Source organism: Hibiscus syriacus, unplaced genomic scaffold (genome assembly GCF_006381635.1).
Source record: "Hibiscus syriacus cultivar Baekdansim isolate YM2019G1 unplaced genomic scaffold, ASM638163v2 tig00000477_pilon, whole genome shotgun sequence".
Classification (NCBI taxonomy): domain Eukaryota; kingdom Viridiplantae; phylum Streptophyta; class Magnoliopsida; order Malvales; family Malvaceae; genus Hibiscus; species Hibiscus syriacus.
In genome coordinates this window covers 4502524-4530070 of record NW_024061790.1, presented here as the reverse complement: position 1 = coordinate 4530070, position 27547 = coordinate 4502524, and the positions used below count along the sequence as shown (strand labels likewise).

Below are 27547 nucleotides of genomic sequence, written 5' to 3'. Positions count from 1 at the left end.
ACTGTTAAACACCTAAGATATTGGAGAGAATGACGTTCCCAAAGATCCCAGCCAAAAAAAGTTACTGCAGATAATGTTTCATTGCCCCATGAAAGGAATGTTCTTGAACCAAATATGTGTATGTGATTTCGAAAAAGAATATTCCTCCTAATAATAATTTTTTTTCTTGATCCAAATGCAAGTAAAGGAATTGAGAAAATACTTAGTGTGTATAGCTAAGGTAGTGAATGTATACTTGATTTAGAAATTAAACCACTTTTCGATATATGCAAATTATTTATATATTTCTATTGCTTTCACAAAATTTTTAAAGTGTCAAATTACCCTATCTTGATATTATTTGATTGCTCGATCAAACTAACAGTTTGTATCAAAGAGAATCTCTATTGATGATTTAATAATCTTGAGAAGATCTTAGGAGAGCTCTAACAATTTTTACATCAACCTAAAAAATGATTTCTTCCTTTGACTCGTACTACCTTAAAGATTTCCAACTGATTAACAAACATTCATATTTTAATGGGGTTAATTATGTAAAAGAACAGGATGAAGATCTTTATTCAAGCAAAGAATTCAAGAGTTTGGAACATCATGTTAAAAGGTTATTTTACCCTAACAGAAGATTCCAATGTTATGCACATTCTATTTTATGTATTTGGTCTAAATGAATATGGAAGAATCTCCTCATGTGGCAATGCTAAAGAGAGATGAGATAAGTTTCGAGTCACTTATAAGAGAACTAACGGTATAAGAGAAACAAAATTTGGTCTCCTTAATCTTCATTATGAAAACTTTCAAATGAAATTCGAAATCAAATTTATAAATATCCATACTCAAAATAATTCAAATTCAAAATGATTTGATCTAAATCAGTCTTAGCTCGTCCAATAATCACCCTTACATGGTGTTTATTCCATAAAAGTTGGTGTGACCAACGCCTCTCACATCTACGAGCTCGCCCTACTAACACTGATTTCGCCACTGCCAACAATCACGACTTTGCTCTTGGGCGTGCCGCTTAGCCTTCCTTCGGCCTCGATTTTGTTAACCACATCCATCCCGGAGAGCACTTTTCCAAACACAACGTGTTTTCCATCCAACCTGCAGAAAATGCAGAGTTAAAAGGATGAAGTATATATCATCTAGACCGGCTGCAACTTCCTATTTACCAGTTGGTTGTCACGGTTGTAATGAAGAATTGCGAGCCGTTGGTGTTGGGACGGGGATTCGCCATGGACAAAACCCTATACCAAACAAACAATTTTTGCTTTGTCACTGTCATTCCTTGAAAATGAAAGTCATATATTTTGCCCCTTTCACAATGTAAACATGGCTGGTGTAGACACTAATTTCTCACCCATCTCCCTGTTTTTCCGCCAATGACTCCTCACAACCCTTGCACCAGATTTCTCGGCACACTCAACCACCAAGCGACAACCCCTCGTCAACAACTGAATCCCGGTGATCTCGGGATTGAGTGGAAACAACCCCCCAACTCACCTATAAGTAAACAAAGGCAGGGGGGTAGCTTGGAATCGGGGGTAGCTTGGAATCGGGGGGATTTTTTTTTCGATCTCCCAAATAAAACCCACGTTCATCTTCTCGGATACTCTCTCTCTCTAACCATACGGTCGGTTGTACTCTCCAAACTTCAAGCCTCAACGCCGGCCGTCGACCCCAAAAAGCTAAGCCTCGCCAGTGCCTCATCGCTCTTCCTATAACGAAAAATGAAACCAAACATGGCGAGTGAAGAGCTCCTCAAGCCCTTCTACCAGAGAGCTATCGAGGCTGAGAACGATTACCCGGACTAGATGTCGTTCTAGTGGCCAACAAGATACGGCAAACTGGAACCTTCCTAATTAATAAGTGAATTACAGGCGAAGTTAGAAGTTGCAAATGCTGAGGCAGCTTTCTCCTAAAGACCGCATTCAGACGATGTTGGTCGCCGAAGTCCATCTCGGTACCCATAACCGTGATTTCCAATGGAGCGTCACGTTTTCAAGCGTCACAATAATGGAATCTACATCATCAACCTTGGCAAGACCTGGGAGAGCTTCAGTTTACTGCTCGTGTATTGTCGCTGTCGAGAACCCTCTGGACATCATTGTCCAATCCGCAGGCCGCATTGTCGGAGAGATATGTTGAAATTTGCGTAGTACACTAGTTCCATGCATGACCTATTCGGATGCTCAAATGTTAAGGGAAATCTGTGCCACTCCAATCCTTAAGCAGGAGACAACAACACTACCAGACCCATTCTTCACTTTGGTCATCAACAATCTCGCATGTGCCCAGGATTTTGTTTCCATAGACTCGTCAAGCTTCGAACCGATTAAATCCAGACGGAATCGAGGAAGCACTGAAATTGTTGAAAGCAAGTTTGAGCTGTCGGAGTTCTTGAAGGCAGAAAGGGCGGTGTCTGGAAGTATATTAGAACATCATGGAATCACAAGAAGTTCTAGATGTAGAACTTTCAGCTCGTGTTTTGCAGCTAATAAATGTCACTGATAGTGGATTACCCAGTCAGGTTTCTTTTTTTTATGTCGTTTATGTTATTACTTTTAAAATTTTAATTTTTAATTTTAATTTTTTTTCCATTTGATTTATTTATGTTTATTATTATTTCTTATCTAACATTTTTGACTTTTTAAGATTTTTTTCGATTGATCAAAGGTAAGTAATTAGGATCGGATTTTTAAATTTCAAATTAAATTTTTCAATTTTCGCAACCAGAGACAACCGACAAATTAATTGGTACCGAAAGGGCGGTTCAAGGGTGCTAATCCTTCCTTGACCGTACGACTCCCGAACCCAACACTTTCTGGGACAATGCAGATCAGGTAAGATGGTGTTCGACCCACCTAAATTCATTTTAAAGTGGTCGGTGGCGACTCCAATTCGTTTAATCCAAGTCGAAGCCCAATTCCGGGGCCCAACCGAAAGATGGTTACGACAGCTTGGCGACTCCGCTGGGGATAGGTAAGTAAGTCAGGCCGAAATTCAATTTTCGCAACCAAGACAACCGACAAATTAATTGGTACCGAAAGGGCGGTTCAAGGGTGCTAATCCTTCCTTGACCGTACCCGACTCCCGAACCCACACGTTTCTGGTACAATGCAGATCAGGTAAGATGGTGTTCGACCCACCTAAATTCATTTTAAAGTGGTGGCGACTCCAATTCGTTTAATCCAAGTCGAAGCCCAATTCCGGGCCCAACCGAAAGATGGTTACGACAGCTTGGCGACTCCGCTGGGGATAGGTAAGTAAGTCAGCCGAAATTAATTTTCGGTTGTCTTTTATGCGAAAACGGTAAATTTAAATTTTAATTTATTTATTCGATTCCAATTTTATCTTTGATTATTTTTCAAATAATAGTTGTACTGACGTGTTAATTATTTCAGATTTTTCAAAATTGTCATCTCTAAGCTCTAAACCCGAGCTCCGAACCCGTTTTAAGTGGGGGTGAAAAGCGACACATTCGTGAATTTATTCACCGCATATGCCTAGCAATTAGCCTTCGGGATCATATAACTTATGTCTTCGTGTGAATTTATTCACCGTGGGCATAAGGGAATGTGTCCTCTCGAGTTTAACTTAGTCCACACAAGCTTGTAATAGGCTTAGGACTAAGGGTCTGGCAAGCCAAGGGGGCACCGGCAAGGAGAACTCGAGTACCTTTTTAGAACCTAAACCGGAGAGTGCAGGGAATTAGAGCTCACCCCAAGACCTCATTCAACCCTAGGATGCTTTGTTTCCTGCTTTATTTTCTGTTCAAAGCATGCGAACTAGACAAATATGCGGCTAGGATTTGTTTGAAATTAGCATGCGGGATAGAAATCATGTATGTAGGAATATTAAGCATGTTCGGGTAGATTATCATGGGGGTAAGATTTTTTATTTTTTTATTTTGATTTACCTCACTAACCCCTTTTATTTTTTGTTCTATTTCATTTTGTTTTCATCATTCGCATAATTTAAAACGAGGTGTTGATCCACCAAAATGTGTTTAAACATGAATATCTGCATTAATGGACAAAGGGATTATAATACAAGAGATAAAAAGCTCAGAAGCCCAGCCGTGGTCAAAGATACTCGGAGGCAAAGGGTGCAGGGGCAAGACGAGGAAAATGTTACTGACCCGGAGAGTCCTTTCAAAAACTGCGAGATCAAGATGGCGAAACCCTAGCTAAGCTGGAGATCATTATTGATAATTCTAGAAACAAGTCGATAAACTTTGGGTGGAGGGATCCGATGGCACTTTCGTTTGGAACAAGCTCGACATAGAGTGAAGCCGCGATGCAGTCCTTCGAGACCTTTTGGGGGCAAGCAGCTCGTTATTTGCACATTTTAGCCAAAGGAGCCGGAACGGTTTGACAGGGTATTCAACCGGTGACAGACGAAGGCAAAAGACTAGTCAACCTATCAAAGCTGTTCGGGGTCTATGCCTTCAAAATATTTTTGTCTCTTAAGACGTAACACTTTTGCCCCAATAAGGATTATTATAATAACAGATACATTTTTGGATCAATGCCTCGAACATTTCATGCATCATGCATTCAGACATATTGTGCATTTTGTTATTTTCTTTACATTCACATTAGTTTTCCTTTTTTTACATTCACATGTCTCATCAAAAATGAGAACATTTTGATCCTATGACATATAAGGAGCTTTACCAATAGTTGTTTGACGCACACGTGGTGTCACCATATCCAGAGAAATCCATGAAGCCCCGTACCCCAGGTAGTATGATGAAAACGCTCATTGCGAAAATCATAGCAGAGTCCCAGGGCGCACTATCGAGAATTACTCCAATCAAGAGAATCATACATAAAATACGTAACAAGAATCGAATCGACTTCACAACTTGGGGGCATCCAAGTGAGGAATACCATTTCATCATTTGAGACATTTTGTTTGAATATATTTTTTCATTTTTTTCTCAAGTTTTTGTAAGGACTTTTAAATAAATTTATGTTACTTTAAAGATGTTAAACAATGAATCACTTTTGCAAACTTGCAATTCTTTGAATATCATCTGAATTAAGAAACTCTGAAATGGTTCAAAGTTACATATCTTTGACGAAGTAACATGATTTAAACAAGGAATTTGACTTTACCCAGAATATACACTCAAACACCGTACCCTGCTCTTGTAATTAACCAATATAACATTTTCCTTTCATAAGGTGCGGACAACATGGGGCATCCTTTTGCATATGACATTATTATACTTTTTATTTAAGACGTTCAGTGATGATAATGATCTTCACAGATGGAATAGTCGAGTAAGTGAATCTAGTTTAGGTCAGTTGCTTGAAAATTGAACTCTAAAGATGAAATTTTTACTTTCAACAAACACCTAGACTATAACAGGTTCTTCTTGACAATCTTAAGAAATTAAATCCGTAAAACTGAGCTATTCCACTAAGGCAATTGGTTACAGAGGAAACTCGAAATCCCTGGCTTTATGAATAGATTACATTCAAACAATGACATTGTTCGGACACTTGGCAATTCGGTGTTTGCTCCACTGCTTTTGTCAGGCTGAAGACTTTGTGATGAGATGAACCCTTCAGTTAACTTGATAAAAGTGATTATAATATTAAGTTGTCCCTCTAAAGCAATTGGTTAAACGCCCTGGCTTTATGGATTCAGCTAGCCAGATAATGGCAAATTAAATCAAATTTATCTAAGCAATAAATTTTCAGTAATGATGGACTAAGGGAGTCAAGGAACACCTGTTATAGTCAATTTCACACGAGCACTCAAGAATTTCATTTTTAGACTGATATCTTTCGCACTGCCTTTGTTGGAGGAGCCTACAAAGCTTGAACAAATGGAAGATTTCAGAGGACCGAAATAAAATGTCTAGTAAGTGGTCATTCTAGTTGCGTCATTATGTCCGCACCCAAATGAAATGCCAAAGCATATGTCGATATTTTGACATTTTGGGTTACCAAAACCTTAGAAAGGAGACCAACCTAAAGCCAACTCATCCATTTGAACACTTGTCAAAGAGCTGTAACTCTGAAAGCATTAAAAGAGCTATTGATTCCTTTGATATACTCTGAACTCATGTTTATAAGATTCAATTGCAAACAATATTTTACAGAATTTTTTATCATTTCCCTCCTAAAACAAGAAAAAGGAGAAAAACATTTTTAAACATGACAGTCTCAAATATGAAAGGTCTGTAAAGCCAAAGCTCGAGAAGCAAATGGGGCACGGTCAATTCCATGAACCAGATTGGCAGGCAAAACACAGGACTCCAGTCCAAGAGATAAAGCATCACGACGAAGGGACCGCTGGTTGTCAATAAATAACTTCCAATTTCATAGCCAATTTCACTTCACAACGAAGGATATTGGACTCCAGACAACGCAAGTTCAACTTCACGACGAAGGGACCGCGTGGTTGTCAAAAACATTTCTCATTTCAGAGCCAATTTCAACTTCACAACGAAGGATATTGGACTCCAGAAACGCAAGTTCAACTTCACGACGAAGGGACCGCTGGTTGTCAATAAACATTTCCCAATTTCAGAGCCAATTTCGACTTCACAACGAAGGATATTGGACTCCAGACAACGCAAGTTCAACTTCACGACGAAGGGACCGCTGGTTGTCAATAAACAATTTCTCAAACCCAGAGCCAATTTCAACTTCACGACGGAGGATATTGGACTTGGAATAATACAACTTACTTGGATTTCAACTTCACGAGGAAGGATATCCAATTCCAAGTCAACTCATGATGAGGGGCGGCTGATTGTCAACAAACAACTTCTCAATCTCAGAGTCAATTTCAACTTCACAACTAAGGATATTGGACTCTAGACGCAAGTTCAACTTCACGACGAAGGGACCGCTGGTAACGAACATTTCTCGATTTCAGAGTCATTTCAACTTCACAACGAAGGATATTGGACTCTAGACAACGCAAGTTCAACTTCACGACGAAGGGACCGCTGGTTGTCAACAACATTTCTCAATCTCAGAGTCAATTTCAACTTCACAACGAAGGATATTTGACTCTAGACAACGCAGTTCAACTTCACGACGAAGGGACCGCTGGTTGTCAACGGACATTTCTCGATTTCAGAGTCAATTTCAACTTCACAACGAATGATATTGGACTCTAGACAACGTAAGTTCAACTTCACGACGAAGGGACCGCGTGGTTGTCAACAAACATTTCTCGATTTCAGAGTCAATTTCAACTTCACAACGAAGGATATTGGACTCCAGACAAGTAAGTTCAACTTCACGACGAAGGGACCGCTGGTTGTCAACAAACAACTTCTCAATTTCAGAGCCAATTTCAACTTCACAACGAAGGATTGGACTCGAGACAACGCAAGTTCAACTTCACGACGAAGGGACCGCTGGTTGTCAACAAACAATTTCCCAATTTCGGAGCCAATTTCAACTTCACAGCGAAGGATATTGGACTCCAGACAACGTAAGTTCAACTTCACGATGAAGGGACCGCCGGTGTCAACAAACAACTTCTCAATTTCAGAGCCAATTTCAACTTCACAACGAAGGATATTGGACTCGAGACAACGCAAGTTCAACTTCACGACGAAGAGACCGTTGGTTGTCAACAAACAATTTCCCAATTTCGGAGCCAATTTCAACTTCACAGCGAAGGATATTGGACTCCAGACAACGTAAGTTCAACTTCACGACGAAGGGACCGCTGGTTGTCAACAAACAACTTCTCAATTTCAGAGCCATTTAACTTCACAACGAGATATTGGACTCGAGACAACGCAAGTTCAACTTCACGACGAAGGGACCGCTGGTTGTCAACAAACAATTTCTCAATTTCAGAGCCAATTTCAACTTCACAACGAAGGATATTGGACTCGAGACAACGCAAGTTCAACTTCACGACGAAGGGACCGCTGGTTGTCAACAAACAATTTCTCAATTTCAGAGCCAATTTCAACTTCACAACGAGGATATTGGACTCGAGACAATGCAAGTTCAACTTCACGACGAAGGGACCGCTGGTTGTCAACAAACAACTTCCCAATTTCAGAGCCATTTCAACTTCACAGCGAAGGATATTGGACTCCAGACAACGCAAGTCAACTTCACAACGAAGGGACGACTGGTTGTCAACAAACAATTTCCCAGTTCCAAAGCCAATTTCAACTTCACGACGGAGGATATTGGACTTGGAACAATACAACTTACTTGGATTTCAACTTCACGACGAAGGATATCCAATTCTTTGCTCAGCTTAACGACGAAGGGTCACCCGCGGTTTCAACTTCATGACGAAGGGAATCGTGCACACAAGCAACATCATCTCTAGATTGGATTTCAACTTCACGACGAGGGATATCCAACTCAAAGAAGGAGTATCTGCCAACCAAAGACTTTGAGTTTGACTAGGCTCAGCTCCAAAGCATCATTTGCAGCATAGCTTAAGTCGAGAAGGGCTATCTGCTAAAGACATTCGAGTTCGATTATATTCAACTTAGAGGCAAATCAGCTTACATAATAGCTCCAGGCAAGAAGGGTTATCTGTCAATAAAATTGTCGAGTTCGGCTCCATTCAGCCAGCGAAGACCTTTCGGGTTCGGTTTCATTCAGCTCGAGGGCCTGTCAACTACATGAGGGAGCATTCTCAACTCTACCGAACGAAAATTAGTGTCTTTATCTTTGTCCTATTTTTCGTTCCACGAAAAGGACAAAGAGGGGCAGCTGTAGACACTAATTTCTCACCCATCTCCCTGTTTTTCCGCCATGACTCCTCACAACCCTTGCACCAGATTTCTCGGCACACTCAACCACCAAGCGACAACCCTCGTCAACAACTGAATCCCGGTGATCTCGGGATTGAGTGGAAACAACCCCCCAACTCACCTATAAGTACTGCAACAGGGTAAAACAAGGGGGGGTTCTGATCCCAGGAGAAGGGAGAAGCATAAACAAAGGCAGCGGGGGGTAGCTTGGAATCGGGGGTAGCTTGGAATCGGGGGATTTTTTTCGATCTCCAAATAAAACCCACGTTCATCTTCTCGGATACTCTCTCTCTCTAACCATACGGTCGGTTGTACTCTCCAAACTTCAAGCCTCAACGCCGGCCGTCGACCCCAAAAAGCTAAGCCTCGCCAGTGCCTAATCGCTCTTCTATACGAAAAATGAAACCAAACATGGCGAGTGAAGAGCTCCTCAAGCCCTTCTACCAGAGAGCTATCGAGGCTGAGGAACGATTACCCGGACTAGATGTCGTTCTAGTGGACAACAAAGATACGGCAAAACTGGAACCTTCCTAATTAATAAGTGAATTACAGGCGAAGTTAGAAGTTGCAAATGCTGAGGCAGCTTTCTCCTAAAGAAGCCGACATTCAGACGATGTTGGTCGCCGAAGTCCATCTCGGTACCCAGAACCGTGATTTCCAAATGGAGCGTCACGTTTTCAAGCGTCACAATAATGGAATCTACATCATCAACCTTGGCAAGACCTGGGAGAAGCTTCAGTTTACTGCTCGTGTAATTGTCGCTGTCGAGAACCCTCTGGACATCATTGTCCAATCCGCAAGGCCGCATTGTCGGAGAGATATGTTGAAATTTGCGCGTACACTAGTTCCATGCATGACCTATTCGGATGCTCAAATGTTAAGGGAAATCTGTGCCACTCCAATCCTTAAGCAGGAGACACAACACTACCAGACCCATTCTCACTTTGGTCATCAACAATCTCGCATGTGCCCAGGATTTTGTTTCCATAGACGCGTCAAGCTTACGAACGATTAAATCCAGACGGAATCGAGGAAGCACTGAAATTGTTGAAAGCAAGTTTGAGCTGTCGGAGTTCTTGAAGGCAGAAAAGGGCGGTGTCTGGAAGTATATTAGAACATCATGGAATCACAAGAAGTTCTAGATGTAGAACTTTTAGCTCGTGTTTTGCAGCTAATAAATGTCACTGATAGTGGATTACCCAGTCAGGTTTCTTTTTTATGTCGTTTATGTTATTACTTTTAAAATTTTAATTTTTAATTTTAATTTTTTTCCATTTGATTTATTTAATGTTTATTATTATTTCTTATCTAACATTTTTGACTTTTTAAGATTTTTTTCGATTGATCAAAGGTAAGTAATTAGGATCGGATTTTTAAATTTCAAATTAAATTTTTCAATTTTCGCAACCAGAGACAACCGACAAATTAATTGGTACCGAAAGGGCGGTTCAAGGGTGCTAATCCTTCCTTGACCGTAACCGACTCCCGAACCCAACACGTTTCTGGTACAATGCAGATCAGGTAAGATGGTGTTCGACCCACCTAAATTCATTTTAAAGTGGTCGGTGACGACTCCAATTCGTTTAATCCAAGTCGAAGCCCAATTCCGGGGCCCAACCGAAAGATGGTTACGACAGCTGGCTTACCAGGCCCTGTGTGCTTCAGCTCGAAATTCTCATCGGCAAATTTCCCACCGTAGATTGACTCTCCCCCCGTTCCATCACCGAGTGTAAAATCACCTCCTTGTATCATAAAATGCGGAATAATCCGATGAAATGTACTGCCTTTGTAGTGGAGAGGTTTCCCCCATTTTCCGACACCTTTTTCCCCTGTAATCGAAAACCATATTAGACATTTCATCGAACACATATAGAACACCGATGAGATCAATCACTTAACCTGTGCACAGTGCTCGGAAGTTTTCTGCATATAAAGAGAAGCTCAAGCTAATCAGCAAACAATTGGTAGGAAAAACCCAGAAGATACAAACATTAAGACATCGATATGAATGATACGAAACATGCCTGTTGTTTTAGGAACCATGTTTCCAAAGAGTCCCATGACGATTCGACCTGATCGAGCAATAAACTCAGTAAATATTTTAGCTAATCTAAGCTGAGAGCAATTATAACACATTACAGATCCTATGGCATTATCCTAAAGAAGAAAAACCGAGAGCATACCGGCAGGTTTTCCTGCAATTTCGACATCGAAGTAAACTTGGTGAGTAACTTCATTCAAATCTTCCTTCGACTGTTCTGCCAGAACATTAAATAAAAAAGAAAACCCAACAATCAAAATCAACTGATTGATTCATAGATCAAGCACCCATTAATAGACAGAACATGGGACTGAAGGCAAAAGTAAAATAAAAGAGAAACCTGGGTGAGTGTAAGAGATCCAAAAAGGACCAGAGTGAGAAAAAGCAAGCTTGATCTCTCCATCCCTTTGCTCTTTTTGACTTTAAGCTGAAGCTGAGAAGCTCTTTCTTCGATTTATCAACAGCAAAAGAAAGCCGTCGATGACTATAACCAATGGCTGTTTGCCACGTGGTCTTAATGAATAATGATTACTTAATTAATTTTAGGATAAGCTATATAAATCCTTAGTATGATTGTGTAACTTTTCGTTTTTCTCAAGTTTTAAAAATTGATAAATTAGTATTAATGTTATTGATTTGTAATAAATTATTTATTTGATATTAACAATCGTTAACGTAGATGATAGAAATTTTTTTTAGCTCGTTAATTGCTTACATGGATATTGACCGTCACGTTGGAGAGCTCATTGAACAACGTTTCAATTAATTTTGAATTTAATTTTGGGTAAATTATACAAATGATCATTAATATTTAGCTAAATTTTGTTTTTTCCAAAGAAGTTTCAAAAGTAATAAATTGATCACTAACGTTATCGATTTGTAATAAATCGATCACTCGACGTTAGCAACCGTTCATAAATGAAGAAAAGCTTACCTAGCTCGTTAATCACTTACATGGATATTGACCACCACGTTGAAGAACCCATGTACATGCACTTCAACTAATTTCGAATTTAATTTTGGGTAAACTACACAAATGATCATTAATATTTAAGTAATTTTTTGTTTTTCTCAAAGAAGTTTCAAAAGTAATAAATTAATCACTAACATTATCAATTTGTAATAAACCGATCACTCAATGTTAACAGTCATTAACGTGAGTGATGTAAAGCTTACCTAGTCCATTAACTGCTTACATGGACGTTGATCGCAACGTTGGAGAGCCCATTCACCTGCACTTCAACTAATTGCAGTCACCTTTCTATGTCTCCCTTAATTTTTTAAATTTAATTTTTTTCCATTATTTCTTTATATAGAATAATTGCATAAGCCCACTCCAATACAAACCCCTTCTTTCTATCTTCACTATTAGGGATGAGCATGAGTTGGTTTTTTTTTCCACTCGACCCGATCCGAGAGCAAGGGGTCCTCCACTCGAGACTCGACCTGATCCGACCAAAATAAAATTTTATTTTTTTATTTAATAAAATCCCGACCTGATATATAACTTAAAAATCTGATCCGACTTGACATGATTTAATTTTTTATTTAATAAAAACCCTACCCGACTTCAAATTGAATGTCGAACTAAGCTGGCATTCCTATGCCCTTGTCACTTTGGGTTCATGCATTTCGTTTTCCAAGTCCAATAGATGCATATGTCAATGGAGATCTTATCATTTCCTCGTTAACCAAAGGCAAGGCATTTCCACTCAATTTCAAAAATACGTCTTCTACAATCAGAAACAAAAAAGAATCCAACCGCAGCAATCACTACAACTGGGATGACAATTTCAATGGCATGAAATATTCATCTTCCTCAATTTGCCATGATAATAATATGAAGAACTAAAGACCACCCAAGAAATAAGGAAAAAATATGAAGCTCTATCGATTTTCCTCCAAAACCCACACTCCCAATACAGATCAAACTCAACACCTAACAACTCAACAAGGAAACAATTTTATATAATTTCCACCTCAAGATCAAGATCAGATGATTTAGTTAGCATCCAAATGAAACAATATTAAAAGGAGATCGCGAAGAAGGAATCCTTCCTCAGGAGCCATCTCAGTAGAAGGAGGAAGCACACAACACACACATACAGAAAGAGAGAGATACCGAGATATCTGAAGTAGAGAAATGGGAAAGCGAGTCGCTGCGTCATTGGCTCAGTGGATCGAAGCCTCAAACCCTCGGTGAAGAATTTACAAAGGGAATTACAAAGGGAATTAGGGCTCTGAGTTCGATTTCTTTGCATAATTTGAAAGAGAGCGAGAGGTAAAACTCGTCGCCGACTCAGTGCTTATGTGTTTCAAGCCTTGAAGGAGATGGCATGCTGAGCCCGAAGCAATAAAGCATCGAATTAGGGAAAGTAAAAAATTAAAAAAATAATAGTAATACATTAACTATTCAGGTCCGGTAGTATTATTTTAACTCTAAATTCGACTTTGACTCGAATTCAAATATTTTAATATAAAATCCGACAAGAATCCGATTTTTTTTATAAAAAAACCCGACCTGATCAGGTCGGATCGAGTCAGAACTCGTCGGGTTCGGATTATCCCTTTTCACAACCATCTAAAGTCAACGATTTTGTTGTGTCTTTATTTTCTTCTCTATCTTGCTATTGGAGCATGCTGAAAAAGGTACAAGTTGCCCATGGAGGTTGATTAAGATTTATACGCGGTGGAGAGAGGTTGCGCCACTGTTACGACAACCAGCAGAAGCGACGGCGTTGCAACTAGCTCTTTCATGGCGGGTTCATATCCTATACGTGGCAGATGCAGGCTTTGCCCTAAAATTCGAATTTATTGATGTTAATAGTTCATTTTACTAAAAAGTCTACACATTCAAATTTTATTAGTGTCTACCTCATGTAAAAAATTTATATTATTAATATATATGTAGGTCTAAAAAAATATTTCTGATCCACCGGCTTTCCATCATTTGTTAGTAAGAGCCTTTTCGGGTTTAGTTCTTATCTTTTCTAAATCAGTTTGAAGCTGAAAATATTGCGGAGGAATTGCATGAGCTTTACAAGCCTTTCTTTCCTAAATCTCAACAACTTCCTTCACAGAGAAAACAACAACAAGAACATCAACTCAAGCCTAAGCAGTCTCACGCTGGCTCTCTAGCACAAAAAGTAATAACTAGAACCACAACCATTCAACGTGATTGGAAATGCCAAGGATTGAAGACCTCTGGGACATGTAAGTGAATGGTTGTCCCTTGTTCCCATATGTAATGGGATAAGGGGAGGTAAGATAGTAGGCTGCTCCCAACATTAGGATGAGAGCAATTTCCATAGGAGACTTCTAAATTATGAAATGCCCTCCAAGTGACTCGATCCCACGACCTCAAGGTTAAGATCCTTGTGCTCTACCAACTGAGCTAGATGGTCATTTCAGGAACATGTAAGTGAACAATACTTTAATTAAGGTTGTTCATGTCCCTTTTGATGACCAAGTAACAATGGCAACAATGTATCTTTCTGGGGATGCGAAGCTGTGGTCGCGGCCACGCATGAGAATGTTGTATGGCTCGCACGGGTGCCCTTGATGCAGACCGACACTGTTCGAGAAAATTAAAGCAGACCATGGGGACTGACCTGAGCTATTAACGACAACACATATTAGCCAATAGACATATTGGAAAGATCTTGAAATTATGAGCAGCGGGATGGAACCTTACCAGAGTCGAAGCCATGGTAGAGATTCGAGCGATGATGATGAAGAAAAACAAGTCATATTAGCGGGATGCTGGGATAGATCGAAGGGTGCACTTGCACCTTTAGAAATTTTAAATTCTCTTATAGTTTAGGTTTTTTTTCTTTATATTTTTTATTGATTATTTAATTTTATATCCCTAAAATTTTATAATTTCGCATTCTTAAAATTTTTAACATCATTTCTTAAATTCACAACCATTTGCAACCAAACATTAAAGTCGGTAAGGAATTTTTAAACGAGAAAATAACCTCAGTGACCAAAAATCCCATATAATATACGATTTTAACCAACTTTTTCCGGATTTGCCAAAATGACCAACAAAATCGCAATGCGATCGCTAATTCGCAACGCGATCTCCATTATCGCAAATTCGCGTTGCATTTTCGCAATGCGATAGTTGAAAATCGCGTTGCGATGGTCTACAGTATCGTTGCGATTTTCCCAATTCGCAATGCGAATAAGTAAATCGCAACGCGAATTGGGAAAATCGCAATGCGAATAAGTAAATCGCAACGCGAATTGGGAAAATCGCAATGCGAATAAGTAAATCGCAACGCGAATTGGGAAAATCGCAATGCGAATAAGTAATTCACAGTCGTAACTTCCTCCTCATTATCATCAACAACATCTTCCTCGGCAACGGGTGTTTCATCATCAAAATTCGGGTATTGACCAATATCAAAATCATTACACGCAGGGTCTGTTTCTTCTGAAACATCATCAAATCCGTATTGACCAATATCAAAGTCCGGGTATTGACCAAGATCAAATTCGAATACTGACTAGTACTCACATTTTTTCTCTTGGCTCATCATCGTCTAATTGGTCAATACGAAAACCGGAATTTGGTGCTGAAAGTTGATTTGGATTTGGATTAGAGAAAGGCTGTGGGTTTTTGACCCACTTAGTTGATTACTACCCGCTACTGACCAACAATACTACTTCTAGGTTCAACAACATACAATGTATCATCATCGTCTAATTGGTCAATACGAAACCGGAATTTGGTGCTGAAGTTGATTTGGATTTGGATTAGAGAGGCTGGGGTTTTTGACCCACTTAGTTGATTACTACCCGCTACTGACCCAACAATACTACTTCTAGGTTCAACAACATACAATGTAACATCATCACTTGAAACATTAATGTAAGCAATGAATCGTTCAACATCTTCATTGTCGGTTAACAAATAAACTTTACCATTTCTCTGATAAGATAGCCTAAATCCACTTAGGGGCTCTAAATTCAATTTCTTTGAAACACGTAACATTAGGGTTTCATAAGTTAACTTCTTTAATGACAGTTTTAGTTGAAGATTCATGGTAAAGGCAATATTGTAAAACACCATGAACATTCTCCCATGACCCTCCAAAACACAAATCTATCCAAACATGATCAACATTAGATGATTTCATGGTTGTAACTAAACAAACGAGATGCGAAACTAAGACCTGTTGCCGGATGGGGAAGGATGTCGTTGGATATTGGAACGAATGTCGCCGGAGAGAGTGATAGATGGAGATGGAATGAGTTGCGATTTAGGTTATGAGTTGTTGCTGCTGCGTATATATATACACTCAAAATTTGGCTTGCGAAACTAAAACCTGTTGCAAACTTTGAAACTCGCATTGCGATTCTGTATTATCTCGTTGCGAAAGTCAGAATCGCGTTGCGAAAGGCATCATTTGACCATCGCAATGCGAAATGCAAATCGCAACGATAGAATCGCAATGCGAAATGAAAAAGGCAACGAGGATTAACATGCATAAACTTTTAACAATTATTAATTCTAGGTACTTAACCAAACATTTCAAACCAAAGGAGTATATATGTTAACAAAACTTGCATTATGTGTATTTTATGTGTGCACTTTTAACATTTCAGTTAGGCATGTATTAGTAACTTGAGTTTGAACATTGCTATGATCTGTTCAGTTGTCATCACTTATTAGACATTCATTTGACTATCGCAACGCGAAAATGGCTATCGCAACGCGAAAATGGTTATCGCAACGAGAAAATCGCAATGCGAAATGAAAATCGCATTGCGATTTTCTCGTTGCGATTTTCATTTCGCATTGCGATTTTCATTTCGCATTGCGATTTTCATTTCGCATTGCGATTTTCATTTCGCATTGCGATTTTCTCGTTGCGATAGCCATTTCGCGTTGCGATAGTCTGTTTTGCCTTCAACATAAAGCAGATTGAAAATCAACAAATCAACTATTACATTTCAACACAAATTATGTACACATCAATTAAACAAATCAAGATTTACAAATCATCTTACAAATCAATTAAACAATCAAAAAATAATAATATTCTTATTCTTCATCAATTATTGAATCAATGAATCAACAACTTTGTGACCCCGTACATCCATTTCACGCAGCTCACTTAAGGATTAACCTGCAGAAACCAAACATTTGCTCAAACAAGACTTCCTACACATCTAAAACCTACAAACAGCAAATTATTGAATTCTAGGTACTTAACCAAACATTTTCAAACCAAAAGGAGTATATATGTTAACAAAACTTGCATTTGACTTACCAATTAACAATGGACACTTTCATAACGCGGATGCAGGTAGGCATCGTCTCGAATATATTGCTCTAGCCATATAATGCCGAAACCACAAGCCTACTGCAGCTCTATCTCTATCGGTGGGAGGTAAAAACTCTATGCTTCCCGTCGTCAAACGCGCCAAGCAAAGGCATACGAGAGGACCACAATCCCCTCTGGCTCCCGGCGATTGCTGTGGCGCGGTCTCGTCTCTGACAACTGTGACATTGAACTTCTTTGGCTTCTTGTGTCCAGAATGACTCCAATACTTAATCTCATCCAAGAATTTAGCCAAATGAGAGCTCCATCCCTTGAAAATATCTCTCAAATCAGACAGTGATATGTAATTGATCATGCTGTCATACACTATTATCTTCAGGGATGGGAGCTGAAGTTGGACGAAGCCAGTGACGACGTTCCAAACAGGGATAAACACCTGCTATCATAAGTATAATTCATTTATTTGCGCACTTATTTATGAACACCTTTAAAAAATTTAAAAAATAAACACTAACCGTATCGACCTCCCACCATGCAGGATAAAGTTTAGCTTGTCCATTGCCCAACAAAAATGATTCATCTCGTTGATTCTTCAAGTGAACTGCGTGAAAAGCCGTTGGCATTATTGTATATAGCGAATTTTTTTTATTTTTCCTAAGCTTCCTTATTATTAGTAGACGTGACACCCAACTATCGCATTGCGAAAATGCAACGCGAATTTGCGATAATGGAGATCGCGTTGCGAATTAGCGATCGCATTGCGATTTTGTTGGTCATTTTGGCAAATCCGGAAAAAGTTGGTTAAAATCGTATATTATATGGGATTTTTGGTCACTGAGGTTATTTTCTCATTTTTAAACGGGTAGGTTTTACAACCATTTGCAGACTGAAATTATTCATTAAAAAATTGAAAAAAATTAAATTTGAAAAGAAGTGAAGTTAAGAGGGAGAGAAAGGTAGGGGGTGTTCAATTGTTTGGTTCCGTAAACCGAAGTATTTAAATTTTATTAACTAATTTTTTTCTCTTTTAACAGTTAATCAAACTGAAATTTTTTCAAAAAAATTTAATCGAATCGAATAAAATTCAGTTAATTCGGTTGGTTAACTGATTAACCGAAATTTATTATAAAATGAATTTTATTTATCTTTTAGGGTTTAAGTTAATTGGATATTTAATATTTAATGGGTTTGGGTTAAACAAATTAGGTTTGTAATGGGTCTAGATTTGGGCAGATTAGGCTAAAAATATATAAATAATATATATAATATTTAATATTTAATAATTTTAGTTAATTCAATTAATTAACCGATTTCAAACCGAATCAAAAGATAACCGAATTTTGAAAAAATCATTAACCGTTAACCGACCGAACCTAAAATTAACTGATCGATTAACTGAATAAATTTCGATTCGGTCAGTTTAATCAGTTAACTAAAATTTTAAATACCCCTAAAGAAAGGTGGCTGCAATTAGTTGAAGTATCAGTTAATGGGCTCTCCAGTGTGACGACCAATGTCCAGGTAAGTGGTTAATAGGCTAAGTAAACTTTATGTCACCCACATTAGCCATTAACTCAACACACCTTGTAGATGATCTGTTTAAATCCATGATCTCTAAGGAGAACAATATTATCTTTAACCACTGAGATCATCTAATAGTTCAAGTATCTTAAATCATTATTTTGATATGGTTACGATTTATAAATATTAGAGCTATATTTTGTAACTAGTCCTTACCCTATTATTTTAATATTTAAACTTGACTTGTATTATAACTTAATACTGGGAAAAAATATTTTATGGACCCTTTTCTTCAAATCAATGATCCTAACCAATTAAAAGAGTTCATATCAATCTTTTCATGTCATTTATACACTAAGGGATTGTTTGTTTACTTCAGAATGATTAAGCGCTGAATGATTCAAATGCTGAATAATTCAGAGGCTCTGCATGAATTAGCTCTGAATGTGACATGTTGTTTGATAATGACGCTGAATCATTCAGAATGTATTTTGATGCTGAATCATTCAGCATTGTTTTGTTGAATCAGTCAGCACTGAATCATTTAGAGGTAAGAAACAAACACGCTGAATGCTGAACGGTTCAGCATTCAGCGCTGAATGGTTCCATTCAGAGCCAAACAAACATCCCCTAAGATTTTATTATTCAAATCAATATCTTCATTTAATGCATATGACAATTAAAATTAAATTAAATTTCTTCAAATCAAAAACCGAGTACAAACATTGGTTATGTCATGGATCCGGTGAAGATTAAATAAATTGGTTCAGACAAAATAAACTTTATATGTATTGTTGTGTTGGAGAAGAGAAGAGAAGAGAAATGAAAATAATCTCTAAATTTAATTTTAATTGTGACATTAAGAAATTGATTTAGAAAATAAAGTCTTAGTTCATAAATGACATGGATTCTTTTAATTGATTGGAACCACTGAGGATGTGGTGGAAATGATTCATAAAATCATCATAAATTGCAATATGGCTCTCCATTACTTTCCAAAAATAAAGATAATATACACCACTAGAAAATAAAATTAAAATATAACTATATAGGAAATAATTTATATATAAAAAAATAGTTTGTTATGTTTAAAATTCTCATCTTGACCCTTAATCTTTAAAATTTAAAAATTATTAACTAAATAATATAATTTTTCAATTATTCATGTTTACAATTTTTAAGGGCCAAATAGTAAAAATTATAAACATAAAAATTTAAAAGTTATTTTATCTTTTTACAATTACTAGATTAATAAATAACGACAAAAATTTAACAAAAATTAAAGAAGTGATCAATATTTTTAAATAAAAATAATATAGAGATTCAATGTCGAAAAATTAAAATGCAGTAATTTTCAAAATAATACAAGTACCATGGTTATATTTAAACTAAATATAAACTAAGACAAATTATGCGTTTAATACCTAAACTATCAGTTTTGGTCAATTTTAGTACCTAAACTTTCAATTTTTTTCAAAATCATACATGGCGTTTAATTTTTGTTTCATTTTATTACCCGTCGTTAAAAACGCATTTGATACCCAAACTATCAGTTTTGGTCTGTTTTAGTACCTAAACTTTTCATTTTCTTTTCCAAAACTTAAGTATGATTTGGGTACTAAACGTGTTTTGATACTTAAACTTCAACACTTAATTTTTGGTACTAAAAATGAAATAAAAACTAAACTTTAAGTATGATTTTGAAAAAATTGATAGTTTATGTACTGTATGCGTAGTTTACCCTATAAACTATTTGACCCAATGTGACAAAATGATTAAACCTATGGTTTTCCTTGTCAATATAAAAGCCACTAAAATTATCAAATGTTATCCATATGCAATTTGACTCTTTTTCGAGCACCTCATATTTTATGTTTAACAAAAGCTATACGACAGAAATTTCGAAATAGAATCCAACAAACCAAAAATCCAGTCTTGAAAGACCATATTTTTATTACCAGTTATCTTCCTGTCCAAATAGATTATCAAAGGATGGCTCTAAAAAGCTGTTTCCAGTTGAGCTCAATTTGCAGCACCAGAGCCAGTGTGCTTCAAAGCTTCCATCATCATTCTTCTTCATCTGTTGAGAAGATCCATTTGCAGGCATTCGGTGGGTTGAAATTCAATAAACCCAGTTTATCATTCACTGGTAGTGGTAGATCCCAAAGTTCCAGGCTTGTATGCAAAGCTAGTGATGTTGTTGCTCAAAGTAAGGATTTTTTTTTTCTTACATGTTTACTCTTTTTGAGTTCATCTGGAGGAAACTCCAGAGTTATTATCTGTGATTTGCAGTTGAGGAGGTGAAAGAAGATAACTGGGACAAGCTTGTCGTCGGCAGTGACAAACCGGTTTTAGTCGATTTTTGGGCGCCATGGTGCGGACCCTGTCGGGTGATCGAACCAGTCATAGCTGAATTAGCCAAGGAGTATGCTGGAAAGATTGTTTGTTACAAGCTTAACACCGATGAATGCCCGAACATTCCGACGAAATTCGGGATCAGAAGCATCCCGACGGTGCTGTTTTTCAAGAATGGAGAGAAGAAAGAGAGTATCATTGGTGCAGTGCCCAAGGGTACCATTGTAGCTACAATTGAGAAATATATTTGATGCCTGAACTCTACATGGTTTTACTCATGCCATGTTTTGTCAGTTTCTTTATGTATAATCCATTTCAAATGACGTAAGTTATGTAATTTATCATCATTCCACTTTGTCATGTCCCCAATGCTTGTGCAGTAAAAGTAGAATATAATCACGGAAAACAAATTAATAGGAAATTGGAGCAACTTCAAATTTGCTTTTAACATTTCATTGTTAGAACACTATGCTATATGTTTCACTTTGTCTGAAATTAGTACACAGTGGGAGGGAAGACCTTGATCTATCATATAGTGAAATCAAAGAAACCCAACAGGTTTGTTTTTGCACATCCTTTTCTCATGGGGAAGGTTTCCAATCAAATTGACAGTTATTAAAACCATTAACTGCTCCAAGTCCATTGAATAGCTGGTTCCCCATGTCCTGTTGTTGGTGGTTCATGAGTTGATCCCGAGCCATCAGCGCCATACCGATCCTACCGTTCATGAAGGGGTTATTTCCCATTGTTGCTCTGATTCCATTCATTATAGCAGACTGGCTGAGTCCACCACTCATCGAACCAAACCCAACGCCACTAACTGGATTATTGTTGTTGATGACCCCGTTGCCGATCAAAGTGTTGCCGCCATTGAGAACTGTACTGTTGCTTGGTGGTAGCATTCCGTTTAAGCTCTTCGTATAATTGCTTAGAGTGCCGGCGCCAACCATGCCACCAGCATTATTAAGTTGGCTAGACATTATTTCATGAATGATTTTCTGAACGGAGCTTTGCGATTCGTTGGGGTCAGCCACACCAGAAAGAGCTGGCTGCTGCGTGGGCATGTTCATTGCTGGAGAATTTGTGGAACTCATATGACTTGAAGCTACTAAGGAACCATTTGGAGCTTGAGGAGGATTATTAGATGAGGAGGGTGTTGGCGACTGAAACGGAGAAGGATTCGATTGTGCTTGTGTTTGAGGTATTGTGGTAGAGGAACCTGGTGATGGAATCTGAAGAGAGTTTCCACCATAGGGACTGCTTGCATTATTCATAGAATTCTGCTGCCTGGAGCTCATGGAATTCTGGTGTAGAGGCCCAGCAATGGTGCCGGTAGATGTCGATGCAGATGCTACATTAAGCGAGTTATTCATATTAGCAACACCATTGTTAGCAGCAAACTGCATCCCAGAACCCTGGGCATTACTTTGATCACCATTAGAGCTCTGGGCCATCATTTGCTGTTGTGGTGTCTGCTGATGCTGTTGTAGCTGTTCCTCGGACTGTTGAGCATGAGCATGAAAACCAGATGAAGTGCTTGTTCTTCGAGGGAACTTAGCCAAACTCTCTGCAGAAAAACAAAATAAATGCGATAACCGTCCAGCTAAGAAATCATACAACCAACACAAGAACAAATGAATCTGAAGCTAAGCTTGTAAAGTTCTTATGTCTCTCACTATTTGCAAAATGCACACACACTATTTTCAATGGTATAGCTAAACGAACACATCGAGTTGTTGATTAGCCAGACACCAAGAACCCTTTCACAGTGCAAAATCTAAAACGTAAGAAAATATCAGGCGACCACAAGCTGATAGTCAGCGAGCTTACTGAACTCCCATTGAAATTAGGTTAAAGGTAAACTGATACAAAAATAGAGGTTACTAGAAACTCTGTAGAGCAATCATAGGATGCCCGGACCGGTACTTTCAAGTGTTTAGAAGTATATTTAAAATGAAAAAGCCGATGAGAAAATAAAATAAATTTAGCAAAGTAGATATTGTCAAAACTTACCCATGGGTCCCGTCCTCGTTTCTCTACTGTAATCAATTAAGTCTTTCATGCTATTAACCACTTCAGATATCTGTTGAAACCCCATCAAAATAAGGAAACAATTCACGAGACCATACGCATTTCAAGAGTAAAATTCTTCATAGAAATACAACTATAAAGCTTGAGTTCACATTTTAGTTTTTCCCATTGTCACTCGTAACATATAACATTTTGATGAGGCAAATACATTCAATATGGAGCCAAAAGAACTAGATAAAATTGTAGAAATCAGTAATTTGTAGAAATCACCTGAAGGCACCGCACGTATCTCTTTGTATAACCCAAATCATTTACCAATGGCACTTCCAAGGCTTTAGCCAATTGCCGAGCTGATGCTACAAACCTAATGTTCATTCATGGCTAATTAGAAACCCAATCATGTAACATAGATCACACTATTTGACAAATAGAAAAGTAGACAATATACTGCAAGTTGGTTTCATATTCCCATCACCCAAGTATGTGGATGTGAGTGAGAGACCAAGACCCTAACTAGGATCTATGAGACTTTTCATTTATGACCTTTATCAAACCGAATACTAAAGGACATACAAGTTACAGTTATTCTGCAAATCTGGAGCAGATAAATTTGTTGATGCGTTTTGAGTAGCAGCTTGATACTTTTGAGCTGCGGCCCCATGCTGACTAACCTGTACCAACCAGAATAACCATCAAATACAACGAAATAGTGTATAAACAGAGATCATACAAAATAATAATTTGCTTCATAATATAGGGAAATAACAAGAAAAATAAGATGATTCAGTATCATCATTGGTATGTTATTTTCTAGACCACAAGAAAAGTGCTAAAGGAAGATTTCATGCAGCCGATCATAAAATAGAAAACATCCTAACTTCTTGATTGATAATCTTTATAAAAGCAGAACATAAAGAAACGATGATGGATCTCCCGTTCTTAAACTCAATCAACAAGTCACCATAGATTTCATGCGGTCCAAACATACAATGCACAAAGGTCAATAGCATATATCAGGCATTCTCAAGCTAGAGATACTAATAACCTGAGGTATCAATAATCTTCTAGGGATGAGTTCTTCATGACGCCGGGCACAAAATTCCCAAGAACATATCTGGTGAAAAAGAATAAAAGACCCAAAACTTTGTCAATGATACCCCAAAATGTTCAAAACCAATGAGAACTCATTACTTCAATATGCAACCTTCAGATCTGGTGAGAAAACTATCCGAAGCTGACCATCACGAACAACACGAAGTTGCTCAAAAACACTTTCTTGTATTGCTTTTGCATAGTCCAAGACAATTTGGCCAGATGAATTCTGATACTCACGGGGCATATCAACATAAAGAAGTTCTTCTATAGTACCACTTTCATATTTAATCTTGAAAAGCCTAGGGAGAACCTCAGCAGTTGCCTCTGAAAGCACAATAGGAAGATATTAATATACAGAATGGATAAATTAGCCTCAAGAAACCAAAATATACCAATTTATGCAAGAATAAGATGACATTTAAGTTTGTTGACACCCCATAAGCACTAATACATAGTAACAACAGTAATATACAATGGAAAACTTATACACTAACTATATCCTGAAAGAAAGATGAACAACAATAAAAAGGGAGAAAAGAAAGAAAAATGCATACCAAAACCACGTCCAGGCTTCCGATTGCATATTTCACAGTGCCATACACCCTGTAACATTTCTACAGCAGTGTAAACCTCCTTTACATTAATAGTTAGTTATTAAAAACAGAAAAATATAAAAATATAAAGATTACTCAAACCAGTAGGAAATTTTCATCTATTAGGTGAGCAACAAACAAAGATATGAAGTTCTAAAGATGATGGCTTCATTCAATTACATAAGAATGGAAATTGAATAAGGTTCAGAATCAGAAGACTTGGCAAGTTTTAACCAGAAGCAGACCTGAGGGAAAACGCCAGTTGTTTGGCGGCCACTTCCATACAAAGAAACACACCACTTCTTTTTGGCATTTGGCGCAAAGTACTCCGCAACAAATTTTCTCCAAAATTCAACATTGTTGTCCTACACAGAGAACAGGAATGTTACATCCACAAAGCCACTCAATGCACGAGGAAAAGATCTTCAGACCATGGAGATCTTACTTCAGGTCTATGTTGTTGCTGATACATGTAATGTGTGAGACGTCGGGCACACATCCCGGGCTCATATGCTGATTTCACAGGTAATTGTGACCTTTGTTGAGGCATCGCTTTCAAAAGTTTCTGTTGGTGTTGTTGCTGTTGAAGCTGCAAGAGTCTTTGTTGATGCAAAAGATTAATTTGGCCGGTAGCAGTTTGCGGAGACTGCCGTGACATTTGGAGTAAATGCTGCTGTTGCAAAAGCAATGACTGATCTGAATGTTGAGGTTCCATTTTCACCTGTGCCAAAGTTCTTGTAGGCTGGATTTGTTGTGGTTCCAGTTTAACAGGAACAAGATTTCTAAGTGATTGCAACTGCTGTTGCTGTTGCTGCTGACCATGCTGATCATTAGCCAGTTGTTGTGGCTCCAATTTGACAGCTCCAACACCAGCCAAGCCTCCTCTAATAGATTGAAACTGTTGTTGTTGCTGCTGCAGCTGTCCTTGTTGGGTGTTGTGAGGCGCAGAGACTTGTTGCATTCCTGGTTGACCATGTTGGAAATGTTGTGACTCAAGTTGTTGGGACTGCTGTTGATCCGGTAAAATAAGGTTCCCGGAAAGGTTTGAAAATTGCTGGCCTTGAACTTGACCAGATGATCCAGGGTTTGCCATGTTCGATGGCACAAACGGCGATGATGGGGCATTAAATCCCATCCCAGTACCTACATTTGAAAGTGGATCGGATTCAGCCCCTGGGTCAATTCCTCCACGCTGAGTGCTCCCAGGACCAGAAACCTGAGGCTTCGAACCCCCATTCCCGAATGACTGATTAAGAAGGGAAGACACATTAGGCACATTCCCAAACATATTCATATTGCTAAACTGAGTTCGAGGGGACACTAAAGAAGGGAACCCGGACTGAGAAGGAAGACGGAACAGACTGCGCACCACCTATAGGAGTAGAAGGCCCCAAAGGCACCATGTCTCAAGAATCACTACCTAAAACTCACTCACAAAACTGTAACAACTATCTAAAGAAACTACTGTTACAGAACAAATCACAAAAATACAGCCGTAGAGCTCGAAGAAACAGCATTTCATCCCCAACTTGGCTGCTTTCAGCTTCCCACTCCTCATTGTGCACAAAAATCAAGGAGTCGGTTCTGTGCCTGACCATATAGCTTTCTGTTCCACAATACAAGCTGCCCCAAGAAGGAGCTCTGATTCTGAGCATTCTAACATTACAGACAAGCACCAGTCGAAAGGCCTTCGCATGAATTCCTATAGAGAAAAAGAACACACGAGAATCTTCAGATCCACTATAACATAAATCATCTGGAAAAAATAGTAACAATTAGCGCAAAAGCAATTAATGTTTTCAACCAAAAAAGAATGTTAACTTTAGATTCCAATAAGCATAGAATCAAACTCCACTCAAATCTTTAAAGAAAAACCCAAATCTCAAAAACTAACAAATTTCATCAAAATCCAACAAAATTTGACTTTAATTTAAAATAAAGCCACAAAAATCCTCTTACCAAGCTCAATTTTTTAACCTCCAAAACTCCCCACCCAAAAATTTATTAGAAGGAAAAAACTAATGCTCAACCAAATACATTAAGAACAACCAACTAAACTCGATCCAGCCACTAACAGCACAACTCAATGATCCAGACATAAACCCAGAAAAGATAAAAGAAAAATAACAAAAGGGTCAAAGCTAAAAAGACTTTCAGAATACTTACCAGAGTTTAAGAAAAACCCATTGTTACTGTGAAAAGATAAACAAAGAAGGGACAAGAAAAAAAAAAGAGAAGAGGAAGTTTCCCAAATCTCCCAAACTTTGATTTCAACCAAAACAAACCCAAAACAAAAATACCCAAATTGTCTTTTGAACTCTCTTTCTCTTCAATTCTTTTACGTTTTGCTTCAATGAACTGAAACAATTAATATGGTTTTACTCACTTAACCAGAAAAGAAAAGAAAAGAAATAAAAAAAGAACTTCTCTTTGCTCGTCTCTTAAATCAATTTTCCTTTTCTTGTCTCAGTACGTGCCCTGTTCTTCTTCGGCTTCGCTGTGTCTAGAGAGAGTGTATTTTTATTGTCATTTGCGGACGTCAAAATTGCATTCCATTAGATTGAAATTTCCTTCTTCTTGTTTTCTCCTTTTCATTCCCTTCTTAATTTACACGGGGGTTGTGGTGGTGGTTGCAGGCGCATGTATTCATCAAATCCATCCATCAATCATCATGGGGATGATGGGATATATGAACGTTGCACTTGTTTCGTTGCATGTATATTGTAATATTTGATTTTAATTTTAATTATATAAATATGATTAAATATGTTATTGTAAGGATTTTTTTCTCTCTCTCTCGTTGATAAGACGTTTATTCTTAGTTGTTTTTTAATAGTTTGATTTTGTTTTAGTT

General features: G+C 38.0%; 2 protein-coding genes, 1 long non-coding RNA gene and 1 pseudogene across 4 annotated transcripts; 2 read left to right on the top strand and 2 right to left on the bottom strand.

Moving 5' to 3' along the window:
* Window positions 1-923: 923 nt before the first annotated feature.
* Window positions 924-11254, bottom strand: LOC120207012 (peptidyl-prolyl cis-trans isomerase CYP19-4-like). Of its 2 annotated transcripts, none has more exons than XM_039206544.1 (7): window positions 11143-11253; window positions 10945-11014; window positions 10786-10833; window positions 10661-10684; window positions 10408-10590; window positions 1170-1244; window positions 924-1101 (listed from the first exon to the last, which is right to left on the bottom strand). In XM_039206544.1, the coding sequence occupies exons 1-6, from the start codon at window positions 11203-11205 to the stop codon at window positions 1180-1182; spliced, it is 453 nt and encodes a 150-aa protein (XP_039062475.1). In that variant the 5' UTR covers window positions 11206-11253; the 3' UTR covers window positions 924-1101; window positions 1170-1179. The 2 variants fall into 2 exon arrangements, with proteins under 2 accessions (XP_039062475.1, XP_039062473.1); XM_039206542.1 differs by having other exon boundaries at window positions 925-1101; window positions 10945-11023; window positions 11143-11254.
* LOC120207027 lies at window positions 8526-27112 on the top strand. Its single transcript, XR_005524168.1, has 3 exons — window positions 8526-8535; window positions 18049-18061; window positions 26916-27112. It is a non-coding gene; the product is annotated as an uncharacterized LOC120207027 (long non-coding RNA).
* LOC120206998 (thioredoxin M-type, chloroplastic-like) lies at window positions 20444-21318 on the top strand. Its single transcript, XM_039206538.1, has 2 exons — window positions 20444-20828; window positions 20912-21318. The coding sequence occupies exons 1-2, from the start codon at window positions 20444-20446 to the stop codon at window positions 21223-21225; spliced, it is 699 nt and encodes a 232-aa protein (XP_039062469.1). The 3' UTR covers window positions 21226-21318.
* Window positions 21529-26111, bottom strand: LOC120206988 (annotated as a pseudogene).
* Window positions 27113-27547: the final 435 nt, after the last annotated feature.

Coding starts and splice junctions, on each gene's coding strand:
- LOC120207012 (XM_039206542.1), bottom strand. CDS start 11,205: ATGGAGAGATCAAGCTTGCTTTTTCTCACTCTGGTCCTTTTTGGATCT. Junction 11,024..11,142: donor GATCTCTTACACTCACCCAG/GTTTCTCTTTTA, acceptor TTTAATGTTCTG/GCAGAACAGTCGAAGGAAGA. Junction 1,245..10,407: donor GCTGAAGCACACAGGGCCTG/GTAAGCCAGCTG, acceptor TGTTTGGTATAG/GGTTTTGTCCATGGCGAATC.
- LOC120206998 (XM_039206538.1), top strand. CDS start 20,444: ATGTTATCCATATGCAATTTGACTCTTTTTCGAGCACCTCATATTTTA. Junction 20,829..20,911: donor TAGTGATGTTGTTGCTCAAA/GTAAGGATTTTT, acceptor TGTGATTTGCAG/TTGAGGAGGTGAAAGAAGAT.